Here is a 12,631-nt window from a genome sequence, read left to right on the forward strand (position 1 = left end):
AGGGGCTTTGCATTGGCACTGTGACAGACCAGGAAACGAGAACCCGGAAGCCCCGAGCTGCTCACTGTGCCACTCCCCAGGGCTCTGATGCAGAGCCATCTGGGGCTTGAGACCCAAACGCAGGCTGGCCCTGAGGCTGACCTTCTGGGCCCCCAGTGCACAGTGAGCAAGGCAGAGACCCAGATGCAGCTCCAAGGAGGTGGGCTCTCTGCTCCCCGCTTCATAGGAGTAAGGAGTTAAAAAAACTGTGTGTGTGTGTGTGAGAGAGAGAGAGAGAGAGACTTTTACCTCCTACCAGGAAATGTGACACACTCTGTACTCAGGTCTAAGCAGCCAGCCAGATCGGTCGTTTCTCCTCCCAGGAAGGAGTGAAGGTAGGAGGAAAGGCAAAAGCTTTACCCTCCCCACTGGAGCTTTTGTCTGATTCTCAAAAAGTGTAACTTCCTCGTTTCACGCAGTGGTTACATGTGGGACTTTCAGCACACGGGAAAAGCGGGGAGACAGTTTCAGAGAGGGCATCTCATGTCATGGATGTACCCAGGTTCTGAAGTTGAGTCCAGCTCAGGATCTCATAGCTGTAAGTGCATCCCCAATCCTCTCACCAACGTGAGCCTTAGGCCCCTCTGTGAAATGGGATGCGGGACCCTCACCCACCTTGGAGATCCTGAGGGCCGAAGGGAGCTCCTACTCATTCTTGACTCCCAACTTCCTGCGGTGGGAGCAGCAGTGATAATAATAAATGGTATGGCAGGAAGAACACCCAACTTGAAATCCCAACCCTTGTGTTTAAATCTTGGCACAGGCACTTGCATGACCTCGAACATGTTGCTTCATCTTGGGTTCGTACCTGTGAAGTTGGTGCAGGTCGATGAGATGTAAATAACGTCTATGAAAACTAGCCTGGAGCCTGGCACACACCCCCAGCTGTGCCCGTTCCTGGCTCTCCCTCCCTCTCCAGAGCAGCCCCTGCACCTTTTCCTCCTCAGGTGTGTGTGGGGCACGCATGGGCAGGAGCCCCAGGCAGGGAACTGCTGTGGCTCGCCAGGCTCTGGGGAACGGACGGGCTGTGCCGCAGCCGGCACAGGCTGGCACCTGCCGTTCCTTTCAGTCCACATCTGGCCAGCTCAGGAGGGGCTTCTCCCCAGCCCTGTATAAGATACTGTCCGTTTCTCTGCCCTTCCCTTCCCTGCTGGGTCCTGTTATCCCTCCTGTCCTCCCTCACACAGGCACCTCTCCTGGACACAGGCGGGGCCACAGAGGCAGGAGCAAGATGGACTGGGCCCTGCTCTCAGGCTCACTGGTCTGAGACACGGAGAAGCTGGCCCCAAGGACCTGTCCTTTCACCTGACCCTTGGAGAACAGACAGGTTTTACCAGAGAAACAGATTTTGCCACAGAGTTGGGGAGACATGAAGAGGGCGGGGGCTGGGGCAGAGACAGCCCACTGAAGGCAGTGGGAGGCAGGCCTGAAGAGGAACCGACCAGTGGGAGCTCTTTGTTGCTGCGCAGAGCAGTGGAGGGGCTGCGTGCTTCCTCTAACCCCTGCTGCCAGGTGCTGGGCTGCAGAAGTGAATTAGGTGCGAGCTACATGGCTGAGGGTCGCAGCACACTGCCAATGATGATGATGGTAACACCCAGTCAGGTGACTGTGAGCTGGCACTCAGCCTAAATTATCTAATTCCCACAGCGGTCCACAAGATACACTGTTAGTATCCTGGTTTGTCCATAAGGAAATGGTGAGTTCCTTGCCCAGGGTCTCCACACAGAGCATGGCCAGAGCTGAAAGGAATCTAGCCCATCTGGGCTGCCATAACAAAACACAGACTGGGCAGCTGATAAATAACAGAAATCTATTTCTCACCATCTGGAGGCAGAAGTCCAGGGTCATGGCACTGGCAGAGCTGGTGTTTGTGAGGGCTTCCTGGTGCATAGACCGCCCTTTTTACAGTGTGTCCTCACTTGGTGGCAAGGGGCAAGGCCTCTCTCTGGGGCCTCTTTCATAAGGGCATTAATCCCACTCATGAGGGCTCCACATTCAAACCAGGGCAGATTTAACTCTATATTCTGTCACCTCCCAAAGGTTAGAGGTCATTTATGCCTCGGGAAGAATGGGGTCAGGGAAGACATGAAAAAGAAAGATACGCTGAGTCGTAAAAAGTGAGTAGGTTGGATCAGGTGGACAGATGTGGGAAGGCCATTGGAGACAGAAGGAGCAGCGTGAGCCATGAGTTATTAGCAGGAGGGGACTTCAGATGAGCTGGGATGAAACTAGAGTGGCAGGCGGGGCTTCCTGGCCAGACAGCTCAGATCTGTGGGCAGTGGTGATGGGGTCCGCTTTGGGTCCAGAAAGATCACTCTGGCAGAGTGGAAGGTGGTTGGGGAGGCAGAGGCAGCCCATTCGAGGTACTGATTACATGTTTGTTGACTAAATGGGTGGAATTTAGTGATTATTTATTGAGTACCATTTATGTTCCAGTCACTCCACCGGGCTCCGGGCAATCATCAGGACAGATGCTGCGAGTGGCCAGTCGATAGGATAGTCCAATTAAAAGGTGATGAGGCCCGGACTTCCGAGGGAACAGTGGGTTTGGGAGGAAGGGGTGCGTCTGTGGGATTCTAAGAAGGTGGAATCCAAAGGACTAGAGGAACAGTAGGACAGAGTGGGCTGGAGAGATGAAAAAGCATCTGAAGTCAATCCTGAGGTTTCTGGTTTGTGGAGGAGCTGGAGCAGATCTGGGGAAACTGGAAACAATTTAGATGTCCAGACACGGAGGGCCAGTTAGATGTGGTATGTACACCCCTGTGACAAAATTCTTAGAGAACATAATTTCCACGTCTGCAACATTTATAGACATGTTTCATTTAACCAAATTTGTATGGTAAACCTGGATTTTTTTTTCAGGTTTTACACTTTGGTAAATAACACTATAATTAACACCTTTTTACAAAGATCTTCACCCTTCTGATGACTTTTAGGAGAGCAGCTTACAGTCATTGGGTATAAACAGCCTTAAGGTTTTCGGTTCATATGCAGGTTGCTTTCTGGAAAGGCTGTGGCCAATTGTACTCCTGCAGCAGTGTGGGGGAGCTTCACTCAGCACACCACCACGAATGCTGAGCCATGCGTGCATGCGCGCGCACACACACACACACAGATGCACAGGGTGGGCAAATGTGGTAGGTTTTCAGTTGTGAGTGCACAAAACCCAGTTTATTCCTGTATTATTTATTACTTATTGTATTATTTTCCATACAAACTGTAAACCTACTTTTGCCCACTCTGTATTTTTAGAGACAGTATTTAGTTAATTTGCATTTTTATCACTTGAGTTTTTCATGCTTACTAACCTTTTATGTTCTTTTCCTGTTTTTATGGGGTGTCATTGATTTTCTGTGAATTCTTAAAATATATTTTTTATTGTGAAAAATTTTTTCCCACTTTTTTGTGTCCTTCCTAATTTTGCTTATTATATTTTTGATGCACCAAAGCAGTAAAAATGTTCACAAAGTCGAAATGTGTTTACCTGTCCCGTATTTCGAACCGAGCACTAACACTCAGGGGGCGTGATGGTGAGCGGGGGCGGGATGGGCGGACAAGGGCAGAGGGAACAGTTGGGACAACTGTAATAGAATGACATAAAAAATGATTTAAAAAATAATAATAAAATAGACATCTAAATTTTCTTTTGGTTTTGTTTTTTTAAGCGGGAGAAGTAGTAAGTGGACCTTTGCTTTCTAAATAGCAAATTTTCAGATATCCCTGCTGGGAAAATCCTCTCGTTTCCCCCAAGGCGACGCCGCCTTCCCCACGAAGCGGCCTGAGCATGCGCACGGGCACGCTGCCCCGGCTGTCCGGTTTCAGTGAGCTTTGTGGCGGTTCTTAATTTGTCTGTCAATGTTCTAATGATGGCAAATTTGTAATATACTCTAATATCTAATTTTTTTAATTGGAGGCACATTTTTAACTGTTAAATACCTGGATGGGTTTTAGATTTTTTTGGTAAATTTCAAAAAAGAAACGCTATTGGGATTTTTTCTTAGAATTGTGTGGAGCCTGCACTGACCTGGCAGGAAGTGGCGTTTTGTTACTGTTCAGCCTTCTGATCCAAGGTGTGGCTTGTCTCCCATTTTTTCAAGTCATTTTTTAGATCTCTCAATAAAGGGTTGTGGCTTTTTTTAATTAGAGGTCCCACATATTTAAATTTATTGATCAGAATTTGATTACTCTTCCTTAGGACTGCAAATGGGGTTTCTTTTGTGTTATAGCTGGTGACTTTCCTATTGGAGCACAGACCCTATTACTTAAGCATTTTATCCATTGAGTTCAGTGGGTTCTTGTAGGTTTTCTAGGCAAATAACGAACTCCCTGGATATAGCAGGTTGGTGGCTCCGGCCTGCAGGGTTGGCTTGTGGCTTTCTCCAGCAGTGCTCGGGAGCCCAGTTGTAAGAGAGGATGAACAGATTAGTCCCAAGTTCAGGTCTTCCTGGGGCTGAGGCTGTAGAAGGGAAAGGGGTGGGGAGTTGAGGGAGCTCACAGGACAGCAGCCAAAGTGGTACGCTGCAGGGTCTTGGCCAGAAGAGCAGGGCCAAGGACTAGGCGAAGGGAGATGGTGAGGAGAGGCAGCCGTGGCCCTGGAATGCACACTGGGATGCCAGGTTTCAGAGCGGATGCCTTTCCATTACGGTGCTGAGATCGCTGAGGGAAGAACGGTCCCATATTTGCAGTTAAAGAAGCTGAAGCTCAGAGGGCTTGTCATTTGATCAAAGTCACCCAGCTCTAGTCAGCAGCAGATCTGGGGTTTGAATGTTGTTCTGGGTTGCCACGTAGCTCACGTTTTGTCTTTATTTTTCAGGTTTACTTTAGAACAGTTGACTAAGAGCCAGGAGACACAGCAGAAAGGAAAGGAGACGAGCCCAGCAGAGCAGATAGGAGAGAGAGGGCAGGCTCCTCCTGGGCCCTGCAGCAGCTGCAAAGGGGAGGGGGATAGCTGGGCCCTAGGGTCTTCCTGTCTACCCAAGAACGCCCTCGGGCCAGAACAGCACCCCTCAGTGTCCCACCCTGTACCCCTGCCATGCGGCTCACTCTGGATCCTCCATCCCACACTGTGGCCCAACCACATGCTGCAGTTCCCACCCCATCTCTGTCGCACACTGTGCATCCGGACATACCACATCGTCCCTCTGCCATCTGTGTGTATCCCACACGCCCAGGCTCCAGCGTCACTTCATGCCCGCACCGTACTTCTCATTCGCCTGGAAACACTGTGGGTCCCTGCCACTCAGCCCATCACGAGCTGTGGGCCCAGTTCACACCCACCTATCCTGTGCCCACAGAGTGCGTCAGATGGCTTCTGGAAGTCTGTGGCCACTCGAGTGCCCAAGGAGCCCCCTGAGATTCGTATCCTCAACCCATATTTCATCCAGGAAGCCGCCTTCACCCTCATCGGACTGCCCTTCAACAACGGCCTCATGGGCCGTGGGGTGAGCTATCAGGGTCCCCCGGAGAGGGAGGAGGGGTCCCTGGGTCAGAGGGGCCTGGGGAAGGAAGGACGGGGCAGCAGGGGGGGAACAGAGGGCTGAGTCCTCGGGAGTGGAGCTCAGTTCTGGGGAGCCTTGCCGAGGGTCTCGGCCTCACTCAGCCCTCCAGCTGAACTCTGCACCTCTGCCCTCCCCTCCTCCAGAACATCCCGACCCTTGGCAGTGTGGCAGTGACCATGGCACTACACGGCTGTGATGAGGTGGCAGTTGCAGGCTTTGGCTACGACATGAGCACGCCCAATGCACCCCTGCACTACTATGAGACCGTGCGCATGGCAGCCATCAAAGAGGTGTGGGGCCGGGTGGGGGCAGGGCTGACGGAGGGGGCACTTCCAGCGCGAGGACAGGCTCTGACTGTTCACAAGCGAATGGTAAAAGGAGGAGCCAACAGCTGCTGTGGCTGCCCAGAGCTCCAGCAAGGTGCTGCCTCCCCCTGCCCAGCTGACTTGGGACACTGGAGGTCCGCCCCTGCCTGCGGACCTCTGACCACAAAGCATCCTCTGCGCCCACCCCCCAGTCTCCCCATGAACCCAAATTTTCCTTCCTGCACTTGCCCTACCTGGCCGTTTCCCTGGTCCTGCGCCTGCCTCCTTCTCGCTGTTCCCCAGCCATTCTACACCAACCCTAGCACCAGCTCAGAGCATCCTCTCTACCTCAAGTCCTGTCTTCCTCCCAGAGGACTTCCTTGACCCCTCAGACAACCCACAAATACTGTCTAGGTCTCAGGACACCTCCTGTACCTCCGCTCCCCTTCCCCGCAGCCAGGTGGCGAATCTCCGTCAGGACTTCCAGGCGACCCATGTGCTCAGGCATCTTAAAGTCTCAGGAGCATCACAGCTCCCCAAGCTTGTCAGCAGCCTCTCCTGCGTCTCTCCCCTCCCAGCAGGAGCCCACTTGGACAATCTGACCCCTCACCACTCCCTTCACTTCTGCCGCTAGCCTCCCCTGCTGCTGGTCTGGACCTCAGACATTGTGGGCTAGGCACTAAGGAGCTTCCCTGTCCCTGCACCATGTGGGGGGTTGTTGGAGGGACCTCCGTCTGTGCAGGTCACAGTGCTGTGAGCGCAGGGGTGCTCCTCAGCCAGCCCACCCTCCTACGCACCAGTCCTCATGTGCCCTTCCCCTGTCCCCCGTCTCCACCGCACTGGTCCAAGGCCTTACACTCCCCAAAAGCCTCCACCACCGTCCCCTCCTCCAGGGGGGACACAAGCTGCAGTGGGCACCCTGTCAGCACCTGTGGGGTTGTCCCCTTTGCATTCCTCACTCCCGCCTGGCCCTTCGCCCCCTGCAGCCTGGCTGCCCCCTTCACCAGACCGGACTCCCACCAAGGTCACCAGTGACTTACCTCAAGGCTTCCAACCCGATGGACACATGTAGGTCTCACCTTCCCGATCTCCCAGGAACACTTAAAAATACTTACTTATTGTTAGAGGGGAAGGGAGGGAGAATGAGAGGGAGAGAAACATCAGTGTGAGAGAGAAACGTCTGTCAGCTGCCTTTTGCATGTGCCCCGGCTGGGCACCGAGCCTACAACCCAGGCCTGTGCCCTGACCGGGAATCGAACCGGGACCTTTTGCTTTGTGGGACAATACCCAACCAACCGAGCCACACCGGCCAACGTGCTCAGAAACACTTTTTATGTTGACCACTCCTTCCTTCCTGGAACTTTCCCTGTGTAGATGTCTGAATCAGTAATTTCTAGTGTTCCTCTGATTTCACTGGCCAGCTCTCTCGTTCTTTCTCCATGTCTTCGACTTTAGTCCACCCTGTAAGAGCCAGCATTGGCCAGGGCTCCGTCCTGGACAGTCTTCTCCCCTCTCACTCACGTTCTCCGGGCCTCTGGCTTCCCCGTCCATGGCTTCAGTTACCACTGGGATTGCTTGGGGCTTCTCCGGTTCATTCAGGCCACCCCGGGTAATTGGAAGTTATTTCAAGGGTATGTGAAAGACTTGGGAATCTCATGGGAAACCAGAAACAGCCTTCCAGCTGGGCCTCCGTTGCCTGACTGGGGTTCGGGCGCAGAAAGCCCTAGGCACAGGACAGCTCCGGACCGGTCTTGTCCACTCCGCAGCGGCTTCTGCCTCGCTACCTCGGGCCTGTTGTCTCTCCATCTCTGTCTGTCGTGATGTATCTTCTTGCTTTTTTGTCCCCTGCCCGCTCCAAACTGTTCTCACAGCTTTTGCCTGCCTCCCGGCCTCTGTTTACTATATATTTGCTCTCTGGACACATTCTTTTTATGTGAACTTGAGAGACGGCAGACACAGACAGGCAGTCACCAATCATGAAGGCTTTCTCTGCCGTGGTGAGGAGCTGGGACTCGGCTCTGCAGGCTGGAGGGAGCCGCAGAAGCAGGAGCATTTTCCGCTGAGGATTGTTAGCCTGTGGTAGGGTTCCTGTGGCTGCAGCCCTCGGAATCGGCGGGGTGCAGGGGAGGCCTAGAAACTAGTTAGGAGGCTGCCCCAGCAGTCTAGGCCAGAGACTCGGACTCCCGAGCCACAGCACAGCAGAGAAGCCCAGGCTGGAAGGGCAAGTTGTCCGCACAGCTGCACGTGCAGAGACGGGCAGGCGGGACAAGGTTTCCCAGGGAAGCGGTGGACTGGGAAATACAGGTCCTGGGGCGGCACCCTGGAAGCTCCAATACTGAATGGCTGGGTGAGGGAATAGGAGCCAGAGCCAGAACCTCGGACAGAAAAAGGGCTGTCAGAAGGAAGGCTCTTCTGAGCGTGTGGCCTGTGGACGGGATGGACATCTGTGTCCAGAATCAGGGGTCCTGGTGGGGCTGGGGACCTGGACCAGCATCCTGCTGCAGCCGGTGGTCGGCACAGTGTGGAGAGCTCTTCCCGGCTCCTGCGCTGCCCAGGCAGGAGGATGGATCGAGGAGACAGCCCTGGAGAGGTGTCATTGCCCAGGCTGAGGGGGCTGCACCCCAGGTGACTTTCTTTGTTTACTCTTATCGTGAACATTGTCAGGCACCTTCACAGACACAGAGAGTAACACTGCAAACCTCCATGTGGCCGTCACCTGCCTCCCCCAGCTACAGCCCGTGGCCGGCGCTGTTCCATCTGCTGCTTCCTCTCATATTGCCCCTCTGCTCGCCAAGTATTTGCAAACAGGTCTCAGATGCCACATCATTTCAGCCACAAATATTTCTCAAAACTTACTGTTTTCTACTATCATACCACTATCACACCTAGAAAAATTAACAATTCCTTAATAGCATCAAGTACCCAGGCTTCTGCTGACCTTTCACCCCTAGGGACGCCCATCCTGGAAGCTGACCCCTGGGACTGATCACTTCTACCTGGGAGTGACGGGGGCGGGCGAAGAGCTGGCTGGGTTCTCCCTGCGCCTGGATCCCGGCGCTGCCATCCCTCCGCGCCTCCGTTGTCTCACCTGTGACACCTCGTGTCTCTTGGCACATGTACTGAGCACCTGCTCCGTGCCACGTTGTCCCTGCCTTCGAAGAAAGTGAGGCAGATGCTTGAGTTTTTAAGGAACAAGAACAGATCCCCCGGGGGTCTTCAACAGGAGGGGCAACTCGCCCACGGCAGAGTTCAGTGGCAGGTTGGAGAGAGCTGACTGGGTCAGAGTAGGGGCTGGTGAGAACCGGAAGTTCTTCGCACGCCAGGCCATGGCTGTTACTGTTGCCGTGGCTGAGGCTCAGCGCCAACAGGCGCTGCACAGTGGTCAGCTGGCTACAGACTACGTATCCAGCTATGTAATGAGTATCAGTGCAAGACTATTGATGTTCACTCATTCATTCAAACCTTCTTCATTCCTTGACTTAGTCACCAAAGCTTGCTGGTAGCTATGAGAGATAGGAAAGGACCCCAGCCTGGGCACAGTCACCCCCAAGGAGAAGGCAGCATCTTCCCTGCGATTTCCACACTAGCAGTGAAATGAGCCTGTTGTCCTCTGGCCTCCTGGCTCCTCTGATCTGAGAGGCAGGATTTCATCAGCTGCCCGCAAGCCTGGAAGAGTGGATTGCATCAGGCCAGGGAGTGACTAAGCCCCACACGGTGCTCTCTCTGCAGCAGGGCCCACCCCCAGGCCGGCTGGACCTCGGTGACTCACGTTGCCTCTCCTCAGGGTGCCTGGGACCTAGGTGTCCCAGATGTGCTTCTGGACAAGGAAAAGTTAAAGTCTCTGGGGACAAGGTTGGAAAACCTTCATCTCCTGAGATTACAAAGAGAGGTGCAGTTCTTCTGGGCTGGGAAAAGGAGTTAGGAGGTTCTCCGAGCCCTGCGAAGGGAGGAGGAGGAGCTGGGACACAGTGTGGGACATGGTGGTCAGAAGAGGGCACTGGGCTGTGGGGGGCGCACTGTGGTGGGGCACCCAGGCTGCCCTGCTGACCGCTCCTCCATCTCTTTCCTTCCAGTCCTGGACGCATAACATTCAGCGAGAGAAAGAGTTTCTGCGGAAGCTGGTCAAAGCGCGTGTCATCACTGACCTGACCAGTGGCATCTGAGATGTGCCCGGCACAGGGCCACGGAGGTCCCGGCACCGCCAAGAGCAAGCAGCAGCCACCGCCACCTGCCCACTCCATTGGCCTTGGTCTGGCTCTGCCTGAGAGGCACTGGAGTCTTCAGACCCAGGGAGGGGCCGTGCCGAGTAGCCCCAGGGGTGGCGAGGCCTTGGCAGGGCGGCCAGAGCTGTGTCTGCTCCGTCCAGCCTCAGAGACCAGCATTCGGCCTCACTCTCAGCCTGGATCCCTGAAGCCAGGGCTTGGGAGGCCCAGCCATGGCCGGCAGGCCAGCATGCAGGAGGTGGACACTAGGCAGCAAGGCGGCTGCCGGAATTACTTCTCCAATCAGTGTTTGGTGTATGATCATTTTGTGAACTGGGGTGGGGGGAGGGGAGGGATAATTTATTTTTAGATAAGGTTGGAGATGTTGTTTGGTCCACTTGCTGTGCAGAAAGAGGCCCAGTAGAGGACCCCTCAGGCAGTGGTGCCAACAGGCCCCCCACAGAGTGGGGGTGCCGCAACTAGCCGGTGCTCCGCTCCGGAGTGGCGGGAAGGGACGTGGGGTCTCGTGCCAGCCGCCTTCAGCTCCTGACATTGTTCGGCCTTTCTTGGGGAGCAGATGGGGTACTCCCACACGCCACCCCTCACAGTCCCACAGGGGAACCCTGGACCCACCCTTTCAGCCAAGAAGACAGCCTCTGGACTGGAGCAGAGGGAGCTTCAAAGCTTGGGGTGAGCTCTGGCCTAGCCCAACGGGAATGGGCCCTCCCCAGCTGCTACTGACCCATGGGACAGTGCCCCGAGCCTGGACTGCCCAGCTGGGCCTCTGCTCTGGGCTTCAGCCATGAGACTGCCAGGTCCTTGGGTTCTGCCTTCAGCCTGGAGCAGCGGGGAGCAAGGCTTAAGGACCTCACCCAGGCTGTGACAGTCACCGTGGAAGCAATAAAGCTCTTCCCTAAACCTGGCCGCTTCTTACTTTTTCTTCCTTTCCTGGAAGAAACAGGAACCCGGGGCCCCAGCAGCTCTGCTGAACCCCTCATTCCAGCTCACTGCCTGTGTCAGCTGCAGGACCCAGGCAGCCAGCCACCTAGGGGCCTTCCGGACCTGCTCTCATCCTGTACAGCCCTGCACCCTCTTTGCCTTGAGAGGCGGACCGGGGTGTCGGGGCCGCTCGAGTCTCCCCTGATGCCTCCTACAGGGGCCAGAGGGCAGGGTTGAAGCCCACAGTCATAGGGCCAGTGCCTCTGGGTCGCCACAGCCCCAGCCCTGCAGGGACAGATTCCTGCAGGTGCAGGGGAGATACCCTGCTGAGCCCCCGACACAGGTCCATAGATGTGACCCCTCCTGGCACCCCCGGCTGAGCCCTGGAAAAGGCACACCCACCCTTAGCACAGTGGCGTCCCCTCGCCCCCAGCCCGCTCTTCTCACCCGACGGGAAGGCACGGTGCAGCTCAGGCACCCCCTCACGAACATTATAAGGGGTATCTCTCCCCACCGTCCCTTCTTAGAGCCCTGGCATCTGGTTCCCGCCCCCCTTCCCCAGCGTCCCCAGGCAGGCCTGAGAGTGGGCCGAGCACATGCCAGCACCTGAGGCACGGAGTGAGCTTCTAGCCAGAAGCTCCACCTCGGCAGAGTGGGGGCGACTGGCCCCTCGCCTCACCTGCCATCCCCTTCCAAGAGTCCTGGCTGTCCCAAGGACCTCCAGCTTCCCACATGTCCCCTCACTCCTGTGGTTCATCCTCCGGCAGAAGCCCCCTCAGCTGAGGGGAAAGCAAGTTCCTGATTGAGGGACAGGCAACCCACTTCAATGCACACTGGACTCTGTGTGAATAGCACCCCCTGGAGTTGTACAGGGCACAGGCTGCGTGTCCGCCAGCCACAGCCATGGCTGACAGAGCCCCGGGGAAGCCGCCCAACTGGGCAGCCCGTTGTGGGGGACGGCAGACAGTGGAGCTGCTCACCGCCTGGCCTCCTGCCCCACAGGGTCCTTCCAGCCTGTAGACAGTCCCCCTGCAGCTGGCTTGTCTTCTCCACCAGTGCGCAAGAGCTGCTCTCAAAAACACCGGTGCACGGCTCTGGGCGTTCACCAGAACCACCTGCACAGATTTGGAACACGGCACATGCCCATACCAAGATTCTGATTCAGGTCTGGGGTGGGGCCCTGATGTGGGTAGTTTTAAAGGTCCACAGGTGGTGTGAATGCACGGCCAGGACATAGCGGGTCCACACACGTTCCCTGAGCGTGTTGTTTCCACCCACGATTTCCAGTTGTCAGCTGCCATCTCCAGTCCGGCTCTTTCCACTTTACTGCAGGCTTCAAACTCAGCTGCACCCTGAACTTTTCCACCAGGATAATCCACAGGTCCTCCCCACTCCACAAGTCCATCACTGAACTCATGAGCTCCTGCCCCTTCTCCAGGGAGCTCTCCCCACCAGGACGCATCCCCCTCCACCTGGTGGCCCAGACCAGAGGCCTGCAGGTGCAGGGGAGATACTCTGCTGAGCCCCCGACGCAGAGAGGTCCATACAAGGCTGCGGTCCTGGCACAGCCCGTGAGTGAAGTGCCCCCCACTCTCCCCACCACTCTGCTTCCCACTCCGTTCCCCCAGCAGCTTCCTGCCATCCTCAC

General features: G+C 55.6%; 1 protein-coding gene across 6 annotated transcripts in view; it reads left to right on the forward strand.

Annotated features, from left to right (window-relative positions):
- The window catches only part of ST3GAL3 (ST3 beta-galactoside alpha-2,3-sialyltransferase 3), a 176,848-nt gene extending 165,882 nt beyond the window's left edge, over positions 1-10,966 (forward strand). For 5 of the 6 annotated variants that reach the window (XM_036025909.1, XM_028513277.2, XM_028513279.2 and 2 more), the window contains 3 exons: positions 5,334-5,480; positions 5,681-5,827; positions 9,916-10,966. In XM_036025909.1, coding sequence (XP_035881802.1) covers positions 5,334-5,480; positions 5,681-5,827; positions 9,916-10,005 — 384 coding nt within the window. In that variant the 3' untranslated portion in view covers positions 10,006-10,966. The remainder of the gene's footprint in view (positions 1-5,333; positions 5,481-5,680; positions 5,828-9,915) is intronic. The other variant, XM_036025911.1, reaches the window with a different exon arrangement.
- Positions 10,967-12,631: the final 1,665 nt, after the last annotated feature.

Source organism: Phyllostomus discolor, chromosome 5 (genome assembly GCF_004126475.2).
Source record: "Phyllostomus discolor isolate MPI-MPIP mPhyDis1 chromosome 5, mPhyDis1.pri.v3, whole genome shotgun sequence".
Classification (NCBI taxonomy): Eukaryota; Metazoa; Chordata; class Mammalia; order Chiroptera; family Phyllostomidae; genus Phyllostomus; species Phyllostomus discolor.